This window comes from Pinus tabuliformis, chromosome 9 (assembly GCF_031772625.1).
Source record: "Pinus tabuliformis cultivar Carrire ecotype Pingquan chromosome 9, CPIR1, whole genome shotgun sequence".
NCBI classification, from domain to species: Eukaryota; Viridiplantae; Streptophyta; class Pinopsida; order Pinales; family Pinaceae; genus Pinus; species Pinus tabuliformis.
In genome coordinates, this window is record NC_142307.1 from 1,211,830,809 (window position 1) to 1,211,852,924 (window position 22,116).

Genomic DNA, 22,116 nt, shown 5'->3' on the forward strand with positions numbered 1-22,116 from the left:
GGTGTATTTATACTCCATCAAGGGGTAGGGAAGTGGCCGCAAGAGGGTTTGCCTAGATCGTTCTTAGCCTAAGATAGCATAATTTCAATATAATAAGTATTACAATAGATGGGCCCTTGACCATCGTATATACAATAAGGGCGAATTGTGGCCTCACACAAGATTAAACTAACAGGTTTAACAAGTAGATGATACAATCCACATGTGACAACACAAATATATACTTGTGAAGATTAAATATGTCTCAAATTTATTCATAATTATATACTTACCCAATGTGAACATTATTCACTATGGCAAGACCAATCATGTTACAAAACTATCCTTGTAATCATTTTCAGTTAGGAAACACACAAGTAATTTCAAAACATAAGAACATTTGTATAGAGTAGATGAATGTTCACCATAAGTGTTAAAAAAATAAGCATATCTACCATGTGAATAAAAGCTTATCTAAGAACTAATCTTAGCTAGTACATTGGTGTTGGAAAACATTTAACAAAACTAACCCAAACTAGGTGATGCATGGAATCACAATTTAAATTCGCATTAAATGCATCACATAACTTTGGAAAACAGCCTGCCAAAATTGACAATAACTTTCACTTCCTGGTGACTAGCACTATCAAATTTTACATGGGCTGTGAGAAGGAAACTCGTGTTAGCATCCTTCAAGTTTCAAGCATGCACAATAACTCCTACAGAAAGACCCTTCAATGGATAAATGCATTGACTGGAAGAAAATAGCCCAGAAGCCATGGTATAATATCTTTTTGGTCCAGTATGTACAAGGTCTTCTTGTTTGCGAACACGCAAACAGGTTGAAGTTGGTACTTTATTAATTAACCAAATATAATTGACAGCCATGTTTTCTATTTGACAACACGATGTTGTGTACCCATAATCGTCTCTAAGAGTCGATGACATTAGACATCTTTTCACTGAAACTCATATGAAGCAAAACTGTAACCAGCACGGCCTTCATTTGTTGCCTTCAGCTCCAACTTTTGAAATGGACTGAGTTTTTAACGATGAAGTTAACATAGATCAGTATGTACTCAAAGAAAGGATAATCAAACAGACAATTATATTAAAGGTAAGCAACAAATTACAATATAGTCTCACAACAAAGATGAGTACAATTGAAATTACCTGCTGTTTGGGTCATAGTAAAAACCATTTACTGAACCATCACTACGAGAAAAACACACATAGTAAAATCCCGCAATGGTCAAACCACAGTCTGTCCCAACATTGACAAAGAACTTCTCTTTCCATCTCTGCAAATCACAGATTCGTTGGTTTGTCAAAGCAAGATATATGGAGGATATGAAAATCACTTTATTGGGATCTCATAACCAATCACTATTACCTATGTTTCCTTCGATGTTAATTTTTGAAATATTATGGAGTTTGAAGTCAACTTTCACTATAAGCTTCCAGGGATATCTTTGATGTAATTGATTTTCAATCCACAAATTTTGTTTCCAGAAAGTAATTGGCATATGATACATGGTATGTTGCTCTGCAGAAAAAAGCCGTGTGGTCTGCTGTTGCACATGCTAATCAATATTTCCATGGCAGTTGCCTGAATCTTGAAGCAATGCCTAGAATACACGACCGAACGCCTATACTGATTTCATTTAGAAACATATAGGAGTTGGCAGCAGACCACACTATGAACAATGCATAAATTTACTTCCAGACAAACAGCAATAGCTATACGTGACAACCAAACCTGACTCTCAAATAAAATATCCAAAAAACTTGGAATATAAAGACATCCATAAGGACAATAAATATATAATATGTACGAGTAAACATGATTTGATATAATTACAAATGAGGGCCCTGCATGCAGGGCTAGGCAGGAATGCCTTTCATTAAGAGTCATGTCTTTTAGTTGAAACATGTCCTTTCATATGTCTCTTTATTAACTATTAATTAATTATTATTATTTTATTAGTTATATATATTATATATATATATATGTGTTTATAACCCTAATACTTGACAATGATTTATCCAAAATTAAGAAAGATGAAACAATAATAGCAACACCTATTAAGGGGAAGCAAATAATTATTTCAAGAAAAGGCTAGCATCTCATATAAACTATCCAGTATCAACATTAATATTGAACACATGCAGCTTATACAGTGTGCATATCCACACATAGTTAGTCAACCAAGCCAAAAATCCTTCATTCGAATCTTAAGTTTACAGGAATGTCTATATGATAAACAAAAATATACTTGCCTTAAGCACAAAACAAATGCAATTGCTGCATGCATTGAATGAATACCACAAATGATAATTTTGATCATAACCAAAATCCAAACTCATTGAATATAGCCTACTACCTGATAGCATGTAGCCACATCTGACAAAAGATGGAAAACAATAGGACCGAAAAAGTGAAATTATGTATATCTGAAGAAGGGGAAACCAAAAACATCAGATAAATTTCCTTCAAGAAAATATATAGGTTCATGCCATATTTGAACATCCCCATCTCCTTCGGTTTCCTCTCACTCTGTATATGCTGGGACAGAGTAGAAAATGATTATAGGATATATTAGGTTTATCCAAACAAATTGAAGTTAACTTTTAAAAAGTGTGGGTATATATTCTCCATTAAAAGACATACATCCATTATAACACATGCTTTTGTTTTAGGCTTTAAAACCAAACAAAAGAGACTAGAGAGGCAGAGCGAAGACAAGGAATAAACAAGGAAAAGAAAATGTGTTACTTCAACTTTTGGCAACAGAGATGTGCCAAAGGTGAAGGACTTGTTTGCCGGATTGGAAAGTGAGATTCAGGATTCGTAACCTGTGCAGAAGGTTCAGAACAGTGGATTCATTAAAGGATAGACCAAAAATCAGAAGCTGGCATAAGCGAAAAAGTCAGCATGTTTGGGGCCCAGTAAACAGTAGGTCCTGTTACCCCTCTTTCAGCAGGGTTACATATGCACAGATTCATTTTTGGCAGTACCATGTAAACCCAAGGAATGCAAGTCTAAAGCCCTGTAAATCCCTGTAGGATGATGATTATGGACCAGTGTGTCTTAGATCCCCGATGGTAGATGGTCATGGCCAATCCTCTTAGCTTCATATTCATGGTGCTTGGTTTCATGGCACCACTGACAGCCCCCTAATGAGCGGTAACTTTCTGCCTTGTGTTGATCTTCTAGGGCACGTGCTAGAATTATGTTTTTCTTCAACAGATAGCTACTTCAATGATCAATTAAACATAGTTTCACATGATATTAACTTCAATATTATTTTGGCAGTTATACAGAAGAAAAACATCAACTAATAAACATGAAAAAGCAATAAAGTAACCATGAAACAATGAGACAAAAGACACAGAAATTAGGCCTGAGGCCAGGGAAAAACCCACAAGGGGAAACCCATAAATGCTTTCCTTATGAAAGAGGCAGAGAGGGTTCCAGATTCATCAATGCAACAGGATAATAGCCAAACCAGTAACCAAGATCATGATCAAGTGCCATGTCAAAAAAAACAAGTTCCTGAAATTTCAGCCCTCCCTATAATTTCGGCATCCTGAAATTTCAACCCTCCTGTAATTTCGCTGGATCAGAGATGCATGAGACAAGTTCATGCGCTAATGAAGAGAGATAGTCTCCTTTATATAGCCTTCAAGAGGGGGTCAAATGGGTGGCTCACAGGGGCCCAACCAACCTAACTAAACTGAGGCCAACTTTGAGATTTTTTGAGGCAACAATAAAATTTTAATTTTCAATTTCTTTTTTTCTGAATTCGGGCTTCTGTGATCCATAACGAATTAAGAAAAGTCTTTCGGTAGAAATCACATAACAAAAAATTTTGGCCAACGCGTTTTGAACCAACCAGTGTGGTTCATCATCAGGACCAGATGAAGAGGCAGACCATGGCAAAGGTTTAAATAGAGAGCAATGTAGAGAGCATGATTTCAAATTTTCAAGTAACAGCTATTTTTTAAAAATAATATTTAAATTATGATATTAATTTATTAAAAACAAATATTAGTAAGTAACAGCTATATTAAACGACTAGTTTTGAAATATAATATTTAAATTAATTTATTATAATCAAATATTATTAAAATATTTTATTAATGGGAAATAATCGAAAAATATAACTAACAATAATCAAAAAATCAAAGTCAATAATATTTAAATTAAGATAATAATTTATTAAAAACAAATATTTTTAAGTAACAACTATATTAAACAACTAGTTTTTGAAAAAATAATATTTAAATTAATTTATTAAAATCAAATATTATTAAAAAAAATTATTAATGGGAAAGAATCAAAAAATATAACTAACAAGAATATAAAAAAACAAAAAAACAAAGTCAATAATATTTAAAATGTGATATTAATTTATTAAAAACAAATATTATTAAGTAACGGTTATATTAAATTACTAGTTTTTGAAAAATAGTATTTAAATTAATTTATTAAAATCAAGTATTATTAAAAAATCTATTAATGGGAAATAATTGAAAAATATAACCAACAAGAATCAAAAAATCAAAGTCAAACTCCAAACAATGAGGGAAGTCAAAAATTATAAAAAGGAGTCAAGACCCTAATCGAGACAAGATCATATAATAAATAAAAATAATTAATGGAAATAAAATAAAATAAAAATAATTAATGGTAAATAAATAAAATAAAACAAAAATATACACAAGTAAAAAATATATATATATAGATATATATATATATATATATATATATATATATATATGTTGCCAGGAAACGTGGGTTCAGGGACGGGGACGGGGACGGGTACGTCATTTTTTGAAACAGGGTGTGAGGGTTCATCGGGGGTATATTATAATTTATATATATGATATATAAATATTATATTTTCTAACTTATAATATATATGAATTTGTATGTTTTTCAACTTTAAACAAGAAAACTAAAATATTTATGATTTAACCGTATTGATTTCAGAGGTTAAAGGCTGATCAAATATCCTCTTTCAAGAGATAATAGAGCGTAATTTATGTATCCTTATTTACTCCCCAGATTTCAAGATTTTTGCCAAATCTTGTAGCAACTTGCCTACTCAAGAAATCAAGTTAATTGCAAAAGCTCTGACATTCAGCAAGTTTAAGTTCTTATCAGATGGAGCATGTTCCAAGTGTGTCCTTCGCGATGGCATTGTAAAATTTAGGAAATTTGCTCTTAAACAATATCAGACTTTGCCTTGTTAAACAACGATTTTTTAGAGAACAAGCTATGTTTATTGCTGATCCATCTCTGTTGTAGAAGACTGATTTTAATGGCTGAAGATCTATTATTTAAAGGCTGATATTCCATTTATACACTGTTGTAATGCTACCAGGTTCCACCGTTTTGACCTTCACTACATCTATTGGTGTCTAGTTAATTGCATGGCTGTTTATGCTCAGAAATTTTCATCATTTTAAGTTGAAACGGCAGTGAAAGTCTAATTCTGAGTTTATAAATAAGTTATCTAGTTATTTGAAGCATTTTCCCATTGCTGCAATGACCACTGTCCATGTCACTTGAGAGAAAATATAAAACCAACATCTACAGCAGTTGTCCTTCAACTATTTGATAAAATACCTCAATTAAGACTCATTGAAACTCAATTAAAAACTCAGAAATTTTAAGAGAAAATTGAGTATATTTGAGTTGGGAATATTACATCTACATCGACACTTTGCAATCCTTTCCGATGTATCAAAAGAACCCGGTTTATGATTTCGAAGTCTCGGGTTCTTTCAAGAAGAACCGGGTTCTTCAGGGTTCTTCTCAGAGGTACCCATTCCAACACCCAGAATGTGGGGACAGGAACCCAGGACGGGTTCGAGAACCCCACCCCTGGGTTCGGGAACCCGTGCAACATATCTATATATATATATATATATATATATATATTCAAAGAAAAGTAATCAATAAATAAAACAAGGTCAACAATAAAATACAGGGTTGAGGCCCATTAAACAAATAACAAAAATACTAAAAGGAGTTAAGAACGAATAGGATGATAAAATACTTAAGAAAACACAAAGAAACAAGGATATAAACTCTAATGAAGAATAAACCAACAACAAATACTATACAAAGGACACCACTACCTACACAGATAAATAAACAAACAAAATAAACCCAAAAATAAACCTAAAAACTAGGAGGAGGGGACAGGGACCCAATTTCTACTAATAATCTAGCGATCGTCTCTATTCAAATTATTGGGTCTTTTTTTCGATTTCTAGGGCCTCCCTCAATTTACGATGATGGAAATGACTAACCCTAGCTATGACTTGGGCCTCCTCAATGCAGATGTGATGCTTAGATTTATCAACATGCTCTGCCAAAGCAGAGGAGCCGGTCTTACCATGCTTGATGTCAGCGGCACGCTCACGAATCCTTTGATTAATCGAGTGACCAGTCTCACCAATGTAGGGAGTCCCACAAGAGCATGGGATAACGTAAACACCCTTCATATTCTTGGGGTCCACTGGATCTTTTACAAGTCTAAGGGAGCTACAGATGGTATTTAAAGGCCTAAATGTTGAAGCCACCTTATGCTTCCTTAGGATCTTTGCAATCTTGTAAAGAAAACACTTAGGAGATGTGTTTTCTCAACACCTTAGTGACTAGAGCTTTGAGAGTTTCTGATGACAACCATCTCAATGGAGAGAAAGCACATCTCCTACGTGTTTCCTTTAATAATGGGTATAGTAGACACCAATGTAATAAGGCTTTCCTTGGAGCTGAAAAAGGTCCTAGGGCTAAGAAAGATACCAAGGATCGATTTTCTGGTGTTCATCTTCCTTTTATCCAAGGGACCACTGACAAGATTGCGAAGATCCTAAGGAAGCATAAGGTGGCTTCAACCTTTAGGCCTTTAAATACCATCTGGAGCTCCCTTAGATTTGTAAAAGATCCAGTGGACCCCAAGAATATGAAGGGTGTTTACGTTATCCCATGCTCTTGTGGGACTCCCTACATTGGTGAGACTGGTCGCTCGATTAATCAAAGGATTCGTGAGCATGCCGCTGACATCAAGCATGGCAGGACCCGCTCCTCTGCTTTGGCAGAGCATGTAGATAAATCTAAGCATCACATCTGCATTGAGGAGGCCCAAGTCGTAGCTAGGGTTAGTCATTTCAATCATCGTAAATTGAGGGAGGCCCTAGAAATCAAAAAAAGACCCAACAATTTGAATAGAGACGATCGCTGGATTATTAGTAGAAATTGGGTCCCTATCCCGTCCTCCTAGTTTTTAGGTTTCTTTTTGGGTTTATTTTGTTTGTTTATTTATCTGTGTAGGTATTGGTGTACTTTTTATAGTATTTGTTGTTGGTTTATTCAGTTATTCTTCATTAGAGTTTATATTCTTGATCCTTCGTGTTTTCTTAAGTATTTTATCATCCTATTCGTTCTTAACTCCTTTTAGTATTTTTGCTATTTGTTTAATGGGCCTCAACCCTATATTTCATTGTTGACCCCGTTAAGAGCATGTGTTTCCCCATAAGAGGTCATGGGTTCAAAACCAGAGGGGGGTAGAGTATGTATGCCTTCATAGACTTAGCAGTCAAACCGTTGCGTGGAAGTGGGTCCCTTGTCCCACAAAAAAGGGGGTCTCATACACCAATTTGGTGTTTGGCTTGGTCATGACCTTAAAATTGGATAGTAATAATAATTTATTGATTACTTTTCTTTGAATTTATATATATAGTTATTTATTTATTTATTTGGTTTTATTTTTTACTTGTGTATATTTTTGTTTTATTTTATTTATTTCCATTAATTATTTTCATTTTATTTTATTTCCATTAATTGTTTTTATTTATTATATGATCTTGTCTTGATTAGGGTTTGACTCCTTTTTATAATTTTTTACTTCCTCCTTGTTTGGGGTTGGACTTTGATTTTTTTATTCTTGTTAGTTATATTTTTCGATTATTTCCCATTAATAGAATTTTTTAATAATACTTTTTTTGCCCACAAGGCTTTGGATTGACGGTGAATGGGTGCACTGTTAAGGCACTTCTTGCGATAGGTCACTGGTTCAAATCCCCAATGGGTTCTTACCTACCAAAAAAAATGATTTTAATAAATTAATTTAAATATTATTTTTCAAAAACTAGTTGTTTAATATAGTCATTACTTAATAATATTTGTTTTTAATAAATTAATATCATAATTTAAATATTATTGACTTTGAATTTTTTTTATTCTTGTTAGTTATATTTTTCGATTATTTCCCATTAATAAAATATTTTAATAAATTAATTTAAATATTATTTTTCAAAAACTAGTCGTTTAATATAGCAGTTACTTAATAATATTTGTTTTTAATATATTAATAAATTAATATCATAATTTAAATATTATTTTTCAAAAATAGTCGTTACTTGAAATTATGGTCTCTACATTGCTCTCTATTTAAGCCTTTGCCATGGTCTACCTCTTCATCTGGTCCTGATGATGAACCACACTGGTTGGTTCGAAACGCGTCGGCCAAAAATTTATGTTATGTGATTTTTACCAAAAGACTTTTCTTATTTCAATTTCTTTTCAAGGTGAAAATATCGACCATGGCTACCATAATTTCCAACACTCCCTCTTAGCCAGGGAGGTACTTTTCATTCTCCCTCTCAAGATCAATCTTCCCAACCAATCATAGGTCTCATAGCCCATAGCATAAGGAAGAAATCATCGGTCTCATCATAAAGAAAGATACATAGCATCCAACTCATCTCAATGCATCTCCCTCACCACAAGGTCTCACAGCACACAACCTACAAGAGTGACAATCTTCCCGACCAATCCATTGGTCTCACAATCGCAGCTTAAGGAAGATTTAGGATGCTATGTAATCAATGCTCCCTCTCCAAAGGGATTCTCAGGCATTCCAGTTTCTTCACATAAACATCAACAACCAGCGCAACATCAAAAATGTAGCCATGGTGGATCTCAATACTTTATCAAACATTTCAGTAAACAACAACATTCAGTTGTTCATTCAGCTTCAGTCGGGGCTTCTCTTAGAAGCAAGCATGAGCAACTATAGACTTCAGTAGTGGCTTCTCACAGAAGCGAATATCAGTATCCAGTCGAATCCAGCAGATAAGTGGCTTGAATATCAGATCCATAGTCGAATGCAACAGATAATAAGTGGCTTCTCACAAAAGCAATCATCGGCAACCACAGTAGAGTCCAACAGACCATAACCGAATCTAACAGATAATAAATGGCTTCAGCAGAAATAAACATCAGCAGATAGATCAACAAACCCATCAGAGTCTTGCAGCTTCTTCAAATCATTCATCAAGGAGATGTCGATGGACTCACAATCATAGTGCCAAAAATATCACCAAGATCGTGCCTTTACAAAAACAACTTCCTCTTACACAGAAGTCCTCTACATAGCAGAATAATCGCAGACTCATCTTTGGTGACTTTTTCAGAAAGGAAAAAATTGCGATTTAATCGGGAGTCGACCCAAAAAGTCGGCCTCCCTCCCAGGCCGAAGATAAAGAGGCCACAAAGGAAAAAATGATATAATTTTCTGTTGTTTAATCTTAAGGCAGAGAGTGGAATCTTTCAAACATAGCCCTAGAAATTTGATGATAACGTTGTGTTGTGCAATTTGTTTTGTTGTTGAATCTTAATTTCGAGCATTATAGTTGGTTAGTGTTACTGAGAAAATTAATTGCTTAGTTGCTATGTTCTGCTGAATGTTGAAACATATATGGCTATTATTGGTTTGTTCTTGTTGGATGTTATGTATGCAAAACAATAGGGATCTATATGAGATGTGCAAAAAAATACAGAGAAGAGACATTAGCCAGAGGCTAAGCTGTCAGAAGGCTGCTATAAGAAACTGAGAAGACTATGAAAAAGAAGTGCATAACTACCTCGACGAGCATGATTGTGAGACATAAGAGCAAGAGGACAAGGAGTATCCAGACTAGCAAGCAAGAAAGTGTAAATAGCTGAAGAACATTCCCAAGAATCAACACTGTTATGATCATATTTTTTGTGGATAATGTTGAAAAACATTGGTGATAAAATGCACTTAGAATGCAGACTGCAAGAGTGTAACATGCTTTTAGTGATCGAATTCACATGTAAAGAATGACATTGTAGTAAAACACTGAAAACACCTCTAAACTATGACTTCGACTCTAGATGTTAAAAAAAAAATGAATAATTTTGTGTTTTTTTAATTTTGTCGACTTTTTGCCGACTTTTTCAAAAAACTCCCGACTTTAACGAGTTTTTCAACTTTTGGACCCTTACCGAATTAATCCCGACTTCGACTTTTTCCACATTGTTATCATCATCAACAAAGCCACGTCATCAACGAGTCCGCAACATCTTTATCATCATCAATGAGTCTACATCATCTTTATCCTCATCAACGAGTCCACATCATCAATATCATCATCAATATGAGTCCACATCATCTTTATCATCATCAACGAGTCCACATCATCTTTATCACCATCAATGAGTCCACATCATCTATATCATCAACAACATGAGTCCTGTTTTTTGAACTTGAGGCCAGTTATTTGCCTGATTTTTGTATCATGTGGCACAACGAGGTATGTCACTAATTGATGAATTGAAAAATCTTAACATTTTGTTGGGTAAAAAACTATAAGGAGATGGAGGAGCTTGTCTTGCAGACCCTACTCAGGTTTGATATTTGGTATCAATATAAGGTGATCTCATTATGAAAAGAGAAATGCATACGACATAAAGTACAATGTTTGTTTGTTGCTATTTTGGCTGAGATTCTATATGCAGATACACCAGTCTGGAATGAACAGACAAGGCATTGCCATTTATAGGACTCCAGATTCCTGTTATGGTAGAGTCTGATGATAGGCTGCCTGTCATGTCAGAGAATCCTGTTTTGTAGCTTCTGTTCTCACTTTGATAACAGGCTCAGCAACATTGGAGTTTGTTCATCCAATGCTTACCATACTCATGAATGTTGTGAGTGAATATGACATGTTCCAAACTTTTTTTTGGTAATGCTGTTATCATTTGATTGCACATCTTGCTGTTTGAATGGAACAGCAGTACAAGGTTTTTGTTGTGGAGCAATGGTCAAGGCTCCCTTTTTTATATTGCACTTTGGTTCTAAATTTGTGGTCATTGTTTAAACGTTTGTCTCTCATTTTAAAAGATAGTTGAAAAGATGGAATTGGGATGGTGAGGCTTCAGCAGCCTTCAAGCCTCTAGGAGAATCAATATGTTTCTGCTGTGAAAGATGGTAGATTCAATGTGCATTTCCATCAAGCATTTCCATCAACTTTGGTTTCCCTGAATAATGAAGTTTAGCTAAGAAGCTCCTTTCTGTGTATTCATGGCATTCACTGATTTGGAATTTTTGCAACATTATTGAGAAAATATTGGCTCCTCATGGGATCATCCTCTGAAACTTTCGGAGGATTCAGAAATACAGTGTTCAGAAAAAGAGAGACACCAAAGGTGAGGAAGAAGTGAAAATTCAAAGGCCAGATTAGCTAAAGTGACCGATTAGAGAAGCCTCTGTTCCAAGGAGAATGCCAAAGTTACAGGGAAAGAAAAAGGTTTCAAGCTTGTTCCAGGTTGATGACAACACTACCTCCGAAGTTATACTTAACTAGACAACAAGTTCATTAAATGCAGGAAAGGTAAATAAATTGCAGTGTTGAGGAAGAAGAATAGGACAGAGATCAAGATCAAATGGAGATTATGACGATTCAATCAATTTTGACTATCAGCCAAATGAGCTAAAATATTGTTTGGATGTAATCTTTAAAGAAATTAATAAACTTTCTTTTTCTCCCAAACAAAAAAATGGTATGTATTTCAATTTTCCACTAATATTATATTGGCTTCTCTGTACGGATATACATTAAAGATATCTGCTCAATAATCTAGCAAAACAATTTATCATACCATGAAAATATAGGGATAATTACTCAGGTCCACTGATCTGCCTCCATCTAGTTCCACTTGATTCTGTGACAGTATAGAAAATACAAGATAGAAAAGGGACTACATTAGAAGATAAGATAATAATGAGCAGTTGTCCCAAGATATTTTGCTAGACATTGCCCAATTTTTCAATGACTTTCGTATTTTGAAACACAATGAAAAAGTTGATGATTAGAATAGCCTCACAAGAAGTGGAGCAAAGCATTGAAACTTTGACCAATGTCTCACGTCTATCTCTTTCCTGTTAACAAAAAAGGCATTAGCTTAAAGTTAAACTACACATGGTTAGTTGAAATTGAAAAATGAAATATCTTTATAAAGGGTGCCTCTAAAGAAGTTGTGCCATTTGAGAATTTTCCTTGATGATTAGTTTACTGTCAAATTAGGTACATCAGTAACAAATTTTATGATTATTTACTGCAGCAAAAAAAGACAAGAATAATTGAGCATATAAAAGCAATAAAGGTAAATGTGCAACTCTTTCAATGCTTGTTATAGTAATACCCTGAGATGCTAATAGTATATTAGAACTTAGATAGTAATACAGTGACATACGTTGCCTCCCACTTTCCAGTTAAAAATGTATAGTTCCTGTTATCAACAATTTCACCCTCCCAAAATGTCACGACCTGAGAGAAGATGAACTCTATGTTAGTACATTCAAAATTATAATACTGCAAACCACTGGAAAACCAAAGGCCTACAGCCAAAACCATTTAATATACAGAGTAGAGGCAACCTTACCATTTTATATTTGCATATCTAAACACTTAGAGGTAATAAGAAACAAGGAATTTATAACAACATTAAAGGTAATAAGAAATAAGGGATTTATAACAACATTCTGTGCTTGCATTCAAAGGTTAGTATAGGAAAGGATCTGCCCAGACCATAGGTTTAGTTAGACTTTTGAAAAGCAATTGCATATTCAAAGCAAGATGCATAACAACCAATGGGCATCGAATTATGAAGTTTGAACCAAAAACAACAATTTTTAATAAATTTAATAATATATTAGTTGGGTTATAGAAGATTTAATAAAATAAGATTGGTCTACAATTAATGATTTGTTTCTTTCTTCTTTGGGGGGTGAATGTTTCTTTGCCGTCAAAAGCACTCATGAGTCATGACACCAACAGTTTTTATGAGATTTATTAGAATACCTAACATCTATTTTCTCAGCCCACGGGGCTTTGGATTGACGGTGAATAGGTGGGATGTTAAGGTACTCCTTGCGATAGGTCACCGGTTCAAATCCCCCGTGGGTACTTAGGTTAGTCTAATAGATTAAAAAAAAACATATATTTTCTCAGAGATAAATATGAAACATAGGAGAAACAGCCAAAAAGCTATGCCCATGCAAGAAAAGATAAAAAGCTATAAACACTATATTAAGATAGGGCAGTTTATTTTAGGAATGACCTGAATTGGATAATTATATTGTTTGTCATCTATCTCGATGCTTTCAAAGCGGAAAAATTGGAGGAATCAGCTTGCAGGAGCAGTTTTAGCGGCGGGACCTGATTTGGAGAATTGGGATCTAAAACCTTCCAGGGCCATTTTGAGGCTTTAACTGACGTTTTTTGGCAGTAAAACTTTGCTGCTTAAGCGTTGGACCCTCTGCCCCTATTTTAAACTCAAAGACCTTTCCAATGGTGCAAGAATCACATTAATTGAAGTTCATATGCAAAAGTTATGCCTCCTAGAAGTTGACATATCGTGTTTGACCACCATGGTTCAAGAGGATGCCACGTTAGCCCACGTTACTCATGCAAAAGGAGCTAGCCACATGGGGACTTGGAAGAAGACTCTAGAAGGTTCAAATTTGTAACTTTATTTGAGAGTTGGAGTCAAACTTGACTCCTAGTTCGCTAGCAGGGTATGTTATAACTAGGCCACCAGGAGGGAAAGAGGTTCCATTCATTTCTATTGCATTTGTTCCACTCTAGAAGAGAACAATTGGGAGTGGGAATGAGATAGTATAACAGAGGGAGTTAGTGTTCTATAATAGCCTATCAAGCCACGGGTCTAAGGTGACTCCATAGAGAGTGTTTTCTCATTTGTACTTCCATTATTTCCATTCCAAACAAAAGAAAGAAAAGCAACCTCACCTTCCAATGGGGTTTTCCCGTACCATATACGTGTTCATTGTGGTTATGTTGTATGATTGTATTTTAATGTTCTCTATTTTCCACATTTTTATCTATTGCATGCATAAGCAGAAAATAGTAATTAATAAATTTGGAATCCAAGGAAATTTACCCTCATTATATATATTTTAGTTTATTTTTATCAAATTTGTTGTAACTTGTGACAAACTGTCTAATGGAATATGCATGGCAATTTATGGATCATATTGATATCAAAGCAATTTTCTTTGGGGAATCTCGTGGGAAGTTGTAGGGAATCCAAGAAGCAGTTTAAGAAGATAGTTGCAAGACCCTCGGTATGGTCGACAAATCTATTTACCATAACATTGGTCTAACAAAGAAAAGCTTCTCGAGGATGGAATCATAGGTTGTGGATGGAATCATAGGTTGAGGATGGCCTACCCAGAGAGAAGATTGAATCAGCTTGTGTACATGCTGCAGAAGTGACTTGCAGCAGTGTTAGGTGGCAACTCTCCTGGTGTCTCGATGTGTTGTCCTTTGAAGGACTAAGGGACAACTAGTGAATAGTACGGAAGCAAAGGACCACAGGACAAGATACGACACTGAGTCTGTGTAGCGAAGTTTTTCGTTGTATCTTGTATACCATAGACTGTTGTATTATTAAGATTTGGTTTAATATAACAAAGATTGGGGTTGTACATTATTGTACAATTTGTTCAAAACTGTGTATATTTGTGCATGTGTGATTTACTGTTTTGTATTTTCCACTGTGCAAAGTAGTTCGGGTTGAGATTCTTGGTTTGGTAGCGTCAGTGATTTTAAGATTCTAACGTAGACCCAAGATCGTGGAAATTCAACATGGTATCAAAGCGTGTTTGAGCTACTTTAGAAGTCAATGAATCAGAGTTGTGCACATCGAAGTACAGCTTAAGAGGGAGTTGGTCACATTGTAGGTGACAATGTCGAAGTTGTAGGCTAGTATCCGATATGAGGTTAGGTTGGCGAGGTTTTCCAACTATAGTCCATGGAAGGAAAGGATCAAATTGGTCTTGCAGGTCAACAGGATCTGGGAGTTCACTGAGAAAGCCATCAAGAAGCCAACTGACCCAAAGGAGCTAGAAGTGTACGAGGATTTGGATACAAGGGGGAGATTGATCATCCTAGATGGTGTGAAGGATGCCCTAATACCTCATTTGTCCGGGAAGAACACCGCACATGAGATGTGGATGGTTCTGCAGAATTTGTTTCAAAATAAGAACGAGAATCGGGTATTGGTATTGGAGGATAAGTAGAAGTCCAACAAGATGATAAAGGGCGAAGGTGTGACTTTGTATCTGATGAGATTGTCTCAGGTCAAAGATGAGCTTGTTATCATCGGTGTGACTATTTCAAATGGAGATATGGTGAGGATTGCCTTGAAAGGGTTCACCGAGGAATGGAAGCCCTTCATCAAAGGAATTGTTTCCAAAGAGAAGTTGTCGAACTGGAATAGGTTGTGGGACGACTTCATTCGGGAAGAGTTGCGAGACGAGGATCTTCATCCAAAGAAGAAGACTTTCAATGATGACGTGACACTTACAGCGCGAATGAAGGGTAAGCAAAAGAAGGACTTGAGTAAGGTCAAGTGTTTCAACTATGGCGAGATGGGTCATTTTTCGTCGATATGTTCGATGAAGAAGAAGGGAGATGACGAGAAGAAGAAAGGAAAGCAAGTCGTCGGTGTTGCCACTTCAGCTGAGATAGATGATCTCACCAGGGGATTGGAAGAGGAGGACTTTGCTATGATTTCTCGTTTCTCGCAAGGTACTATCAATGAGGATGGATGGTACGTGGACAGTGGTGCGACAAAGCATATGAAAAGGTCACAGGAGGTTTTTGAGACTCTAGTTGAATGGGACTCAAAGTTGCACATGGTGTTGGGCGACAGTAGTCAATTGGAGATCCAAGGATTGGGTGTTGTGTCATTCAAGATGGAGACATGACATGTGACGCGGGTCCAAGATGTATTGTTTGTACTAGGACTCATATATAGAATGATTTATGTCTCGATGATCGAGAGGAAGGGGTTTGAGGTCTTGTTCCAGGATGGGAAGGAAAGACTCAAGCCCAAAGGCTCTAAGTCTAATGGGATTGTACTCTGAGTTAGAGAGCATGGTCTCTACAAGTTGACAACCAAGCCTGTGGATCATGGAAAGAAGCAAGTGGAACAAGCGCAAGTTGCAGAGAAGCAAGAGCAGGTGCAAGTGCAGGTGCAGGCTTCAGAGGAGCACGTACAGGTTCTCGAGAAGAAGGTACACTTTCCAAAGAAAAAAGTTCAAGTTCCAAAGACTCAGAGGGAGTCAAGTTCGAGAGGAAGCTTGCAGGCTCAAAGGGAGACTTTGCAACCCAAGAAAAGCGCATGGTCAGTGGGGAGCAAGGGTGCTCCCAACTACCAAGAAGGAATCATGGAGAGATTGGAAAGCGATACAGGAGAAGAGGAAGAAGCAGGATGCTTCCAGGGACAGCGACACTTTCGAGAAAGGTGTAGTTCATATAACAGGGATTGTTGCAATTGTGAGCGCCACGAGTTAGGCGAGCATTGCAAGCAATGATGATGATGACGAGTTACTAAATAGTCTTGGAAGTACCTCCCTCACTAAGAGGAAGTGTTGATTTGTGTAGCTTGGGAGGTACTCCAAGCCCTAGGGTTCGAGGTTTGGAGGGAAAAGCGCCACAAGGGTCACTTGTGGGCTTGGAACCCAAGGTAGGGGTTTTGCACCCATCGAGACTTGGGTCAAAACCGTGATGAAGTTGAGCATGAGAAAATTTGAGGTGATAGAGCTTGGCGTGCCGATTCCAACACTCCAAAGATCACTCAAATTAGAGTACAAGAAACAAAGTTATGAATTTTTGAAGTTAACAATTAATTATGGACAGTCAAGTCATGTAGGCTTGGTCAAAGAGCATGTCTCTTCAAATAAATTCGTGGAGCCCTCTTTATATGTATATATAGAGGTGAAGTGGAGGACTTATTTCTCATCCATTTGTGCAGCACAAGGCATCTTACAAGGAGAGAGAAGATCTCATTGAAGGAAGAGTATATTTGTTTTTATTGGGTCGCAGGTTAGGGCATTTCCAGCGAAGGAAGGAGGGATGTTTAGGTCACTCCCATCACTGTTTTGGAGTGAATATTAACCAGTAGAAAGGCCGTAGTAAGGTAGACTAATTATGGGTTGTTTTGATTGTTATGTGGGCTGGAAAACTCTATTTCAGCAATTCGTGGGTACAATAAGCCACCTGTGGTAGGCCGCAAGCCCTAACCCCACAGAAAGGGCATTGCATGGGACTCTTTTGGGGCTAGATTGAGCCCTAATCAACAGTGTGGAGGCAAAGGACTTATACAAGGGTAGGCCGCAATCTTTTAAGGTTGTTTGATGACTGGTTGAGGGTTGTTACAACATTGTTTTGTGCCCTAAACAGTCACTGTGGTGACAGCAACAAAACAGTTTGGAACAACAATTGAGCCTTGCGTTGGGTCAAGAAATTTGACCAATTTTGGATCAGAGTATTGCAACTTGTGGAAGCCATGTATTGGAGTTGTCTTGGGTGGCAAGAAGACTTCAATTAGGAGCAGATTTCGCAGTGAAGGATTGGGCATCATTGGTCTAGTGGAGGGCAGCGTGTTGATAGAGCAAGTAGCCCTAGATGAGCTATCTTGAAGTGATGAAGAGGAGTTGAAGGTTGGGTGAAGATTGGTGCCGAAGTGCAATGCCTTGATGGACAAAGGTGACTGCTAGCCTGGCAGTTTGGAGCTCGGGAATTAGGCCTACCCAGAGAACAAATTGGATCAACCCATGTACCTGCTACAGAAGTGACTTGCGGCAGTGTTAGGTGGCAGCCCTCCTGGAGTCTCGATGTGTTGCCCTTTGAAGGACTAAGGGGAAACTAGTGAGCAGTATGGAAGCAAAGGACCGGTAGGACAAGATACGACAATGAGTCTTCACAGCGAAGTTTGTCATTGTATCTTGTATACCATAGACTATTGTATTATTCATATTTGGTCCAATATAACGAAGATTGGGGGTTGTACATTATTGTACAATTTGTTAAAAATTGTGTATGTTTGTGCATGTGTGATTTACTGCTTTATATTTTCCGTTGTGCAAAGTAGTTCTGGTTGAGATTCTTGGTTTGGTAGCGTCAGTGATTTTAAGATTCTAACCTAGACTCAAGATCGTGGAAATTCAACAACCACAGTAAACAAGCTCGGATAACACACCTTCCTTTAGGCTTGGACTTCAGATAGCAGTCTCGGATGTCGGACAAGAGATGGATCTGAGGTGACCTTAGTCCTCGGCCTAATCACAAGCCTAAAGTAGCTCAAACTCAGACCAATATATATACCTTGGATCACAAAATGGAAGGCTCGGACTTCCTCTAAGACTCAGCCTAGACCAACAATCTTGAAAAAGGACAGACCTTCTCGAACCACAAGAGGCTCGATGTAGCCTCTTAGTTTATGGCCTAGTAGTAGACAAAAATCTTGAACAAGGTAAGGTTATCGGACCTTATATAGAACCCAAGGGACTCGGACAAAGTGCAGACCCCAAAGCCTCAAACCTTCAAACTTTGGACCTATTATAGTAGCAAAAAACTTAGACTTCAATTTGGACTCAAGCAGACTTTAGGAGAGATAGAGAACGAATATCTTCTTCACTTGTTTAGCCCTTGACTTCTTCTTTGTAGCCCTTCGCATAGGAGAACAGATCAGATGAATATGTGTGATTGAATTCACTGCCAAGGAGGACGAATTGAGTCCTTTATATTGCATTCATTGGATTTGAATGGGTGCCTTTCAAGGCAAGCCAACTTGACCATCTAGAAGGGTCAATATGATCCAATTGGGTGTGTTTCTAGATAAGTTGACTTGACCATCTAGAAGATTTGACTTAACACTTGTGGAGTCGCTTGAAATTATAAATAAAAATAATGTTTTTCTTCTTTACAAAAATATGTTTTTTTACCAAATCAAAAGCATGAAGAACATGCTAGAAACAATAATAATTTTGTTTTTCCCAAGTACAACAATAATAAATAATTTTAGACCGACCATAGTTACAATTTCAACACAGCTCAGAGGTCATATCAGAGGGAAATTTGGGGGAACATGATGACCCAAATAAGGAGCTAACAAAAGAACCTGAAAAAGAGCAGTTAAGTTCGAGTGTCATCAACTATTCACAGTCCCTAGAAGCAAAGGTCAACATCAAGTTGTATCAAGGTGACATTGCTGCCTTAAAATTGAACCACTAGTTGCAATAATTAGGAGTATATTTGAGCATTCACAACATAGATTAGGGGAAAAAATATCATTTGTTAGGCTAAAGTTAGAGGACCATGCCCTCACAGGGTGGGGAGGTCATATGAGGTCAATTAGGCTGGAGGGTGATCCCCCAATAACTAAGTGGGAGGACTTTAAAACCCTCATAAAGCCCCAATTCTACCTTATCACGAGTATAGAGGACCAAGGGATACGATGGCATTACTTCAAGCAAAGCTAGGGGCAGAGTGTAGAGAGCACCAAATTCAAGAAGATGGCATCATGCTAGGTATCTCTCCCAAGAACCAAAATGTACTCCTTATGTATTTGGAGGGTCTACCCAGGCATCAATGAAAGCACGTGATGTTGTTCAAGCCAAGAACAGTGGATGAGGTTTGTGTATAGGCACAATTCCTAAAAAAACACAGGCCAAAAGAGAGGGTAGTCAAGTGGTTCAAAAGTGAAAGAGCACAAAGAAGCTTCCAAGGAAGGGAAGAAGAAGTGGAAAGGGGGAAGGAAAAGAAGACAACAGACATTGCACATCAGTGCAAGGATCCTATCAATCATTGCAATCATTCAAACATTGATGACCACACAAAGGAGAGGTGGCAGAAATTGCATCAAGAGCTAAATCCAAAGAACTAGAAGAAGGATGAGAAGAAAAAGAATCTTATTGCCACAAATTCAAGCAATCAGGTAGAAATCAACTCCAACATGGACAAGAAAATTGTATGTACTTCAATGCAGAAGGAGGTGAACCTGAATAGCCTTCATCATCAGGAAGAGAAGGAGATGACCAAGCACTTCCACATTAAGATACAGGTCAAGAATGCCTTGTTCAACTCAGGTTCACAAGCTAATCTCGTAGCAGTGGATCTGATCAACAAACTTGGATTGGAGATTCAAGATCATCCTAGCACATATTTTTGACACCTAATCATCAGGATTGTGTGAATATAATGTAAAGAATTAAATAAGTAATATGAACAGTCATCGAGAGATGAAGTGAACAGACTCTCCCTCATGTATATAATGAAGACTTACCTGAAGGAATGAGATATACGAATCAATTTTGGTTGAGGAGTTACTCCCTGGTCTGACATGGTATCAGAGCCAACTCCAAAAATAGTTGTAACTCCACTATCTACTGCTCTCTGTCCACTGTCTATTATGCCCTCTATCCTCTCTGTCTACTGCGCAATCTGTTAACTGTTCTTACTGCCTAAATTCAAAAAGCATTGAGAGAGGGACGGCTTTGCATTGATGTTGCAGTAAATCGCAGTAAAATCTTCCTACTTGGAAATGTTTTAGCGATTTAGAAGTGCATGTGAGATTAGCAGCAATTGTGAAGAACGTTGCTCCGCTGATTTGAACGTTGCTCCCTTCCATAAGTATTTACAGAACGCTGCTCGGGCGGAGAACGCTACTCCTATTTTGAAGAACGCTGGTATATATATGTTGAGTTTTTTTGGCTATACGTTGTTTTTGGCATTGTATTGAGCTGTTCATGGCATATGCGTTGAGGCCTGAAGTTTGAATGTTGTGTGATTTACGCTGCCTGAATATGATTTACGCTGCTTGTAATATGATTTAATGTGGAATCTTCTTTATGGAGCGGAGTACGCACAACTGTACACAAAATTTCAATTCTTTCTGTTTTGGTAGTAAGTGAAACGCGCTACACAGGAACCGTAAGGAAAAAAATTGATGAGGAAGAGATTTGAAATTTTTTTGAGAGTGCATACCTGATCTGAATATTTCTTTGGGAAATGTTTTATATTTTCATTAAAGACAAAGATAGTACAAAGCCTATATGGAGAGAACGCCCCTTTGAATTGTAATTTTTTTTTAAATTACCACCAAAAGTACAATTTTATTGTATATTGGCAGAAGTATTTTTTACAGTATGCATTCAATCATATCTATTGTGGGAATAGTTCTCACTGGCAAAGAGAACTATCCTGAGTGGTCCCGGATGATAAAACACACCCTCATTTTCAATGAGTTGTGGAAAGGAGTGTGTGTTGGAGACGGAGACAAAGAGCCAAAACAACCTACATCAAACAAAGAGCTCGTCATTTGGGAAAACAAGAACAACAAAGCTTATGCATTAATCGCAGCATCTGTAAATGAAGAGGTAAGTCACCATATTTCGCCATTTTCAACTACTTTTGAAGCCTTACAAAAGCTAAAAGAACTCTATGACTCACATTCTGCACTTGAAGTTGTTCAACTCATGATTAAACTCTTCACTCTTGAACTGCAAAATAATGATCCTCTTGCTCTTGCATCTGAAGTAAAGTCTATAATGCATGATATAAAATCCACTAAGGTTGAATTGGATATTCCTCTTATCGCTTTTCTCAAGGCACTTTATCCTACTTACTCCAATTATCTTGAGTCACTGCAAGCAAATGGAAATCTCAAAGATATCACCTTTGACTCTCTTGTGAAAAAGTTTGCTGAAAGAGAGAAAGCTTTTGGAAAGAATACAGCCCCTGAATCTTCTGAAGAGGTTGTATGCCTTGCTCATAAAGAGAAGCACCCTACTCAAGATTCTTCAAGAGGAAAAGGTGGTCGAAGAGGAAGAGGAAGATATTTCAGAGGCAGGGGGGCAGACACTCTCAAGGAGAAAAGGCAGATTTACGCTACATACGTTACAAAAGAAATGGATCACATGATGCCTCTACATGCAAGCTACCATG

At 36.9% G+C, this 22,116-nt stretch overlaps 1 protein-coding gene across 2 annotated transcripts in view; it reads right to left on the bottom strand.

The window, feature by feature from the left end:
* Positions 1–528: 528 nt before the first annotated feature.
* Positions 529–22,116, bottom strand: part of LOC149152898 (glucose-induced degradation-like protein) — a 76,470-nt gene continuing 54,882 nt past the window's right edge. For both annotated transcript variants that reach the window (XM_089438731.1, XM_089438730.1), the window contains 5 exons: positions 12,557–12,630; positions 12,188–12,242; positions 11,963–12,025; positions 1,153–1,280; positions 529–1,017 (listed from right to left, as the gene is read on the bottom strand). In XM_089438731.1, coding sequence (XP_089294857.1) covers positions 939–1,017; positions 1,153–1,280; positions 11,963–12,025; positions 12,188–12,242; positions 12,557–12,630 — 399 coding nt within the window. In that variant the 3' untranslated portion in view covers positions 529–938. The remainder of the gene's footprint in view (positions 1,018–1,152; positions 1,281–11,962; positions 12,026–12,187; positions 12,243–12,556; positions 12,631–22,116) is intronic.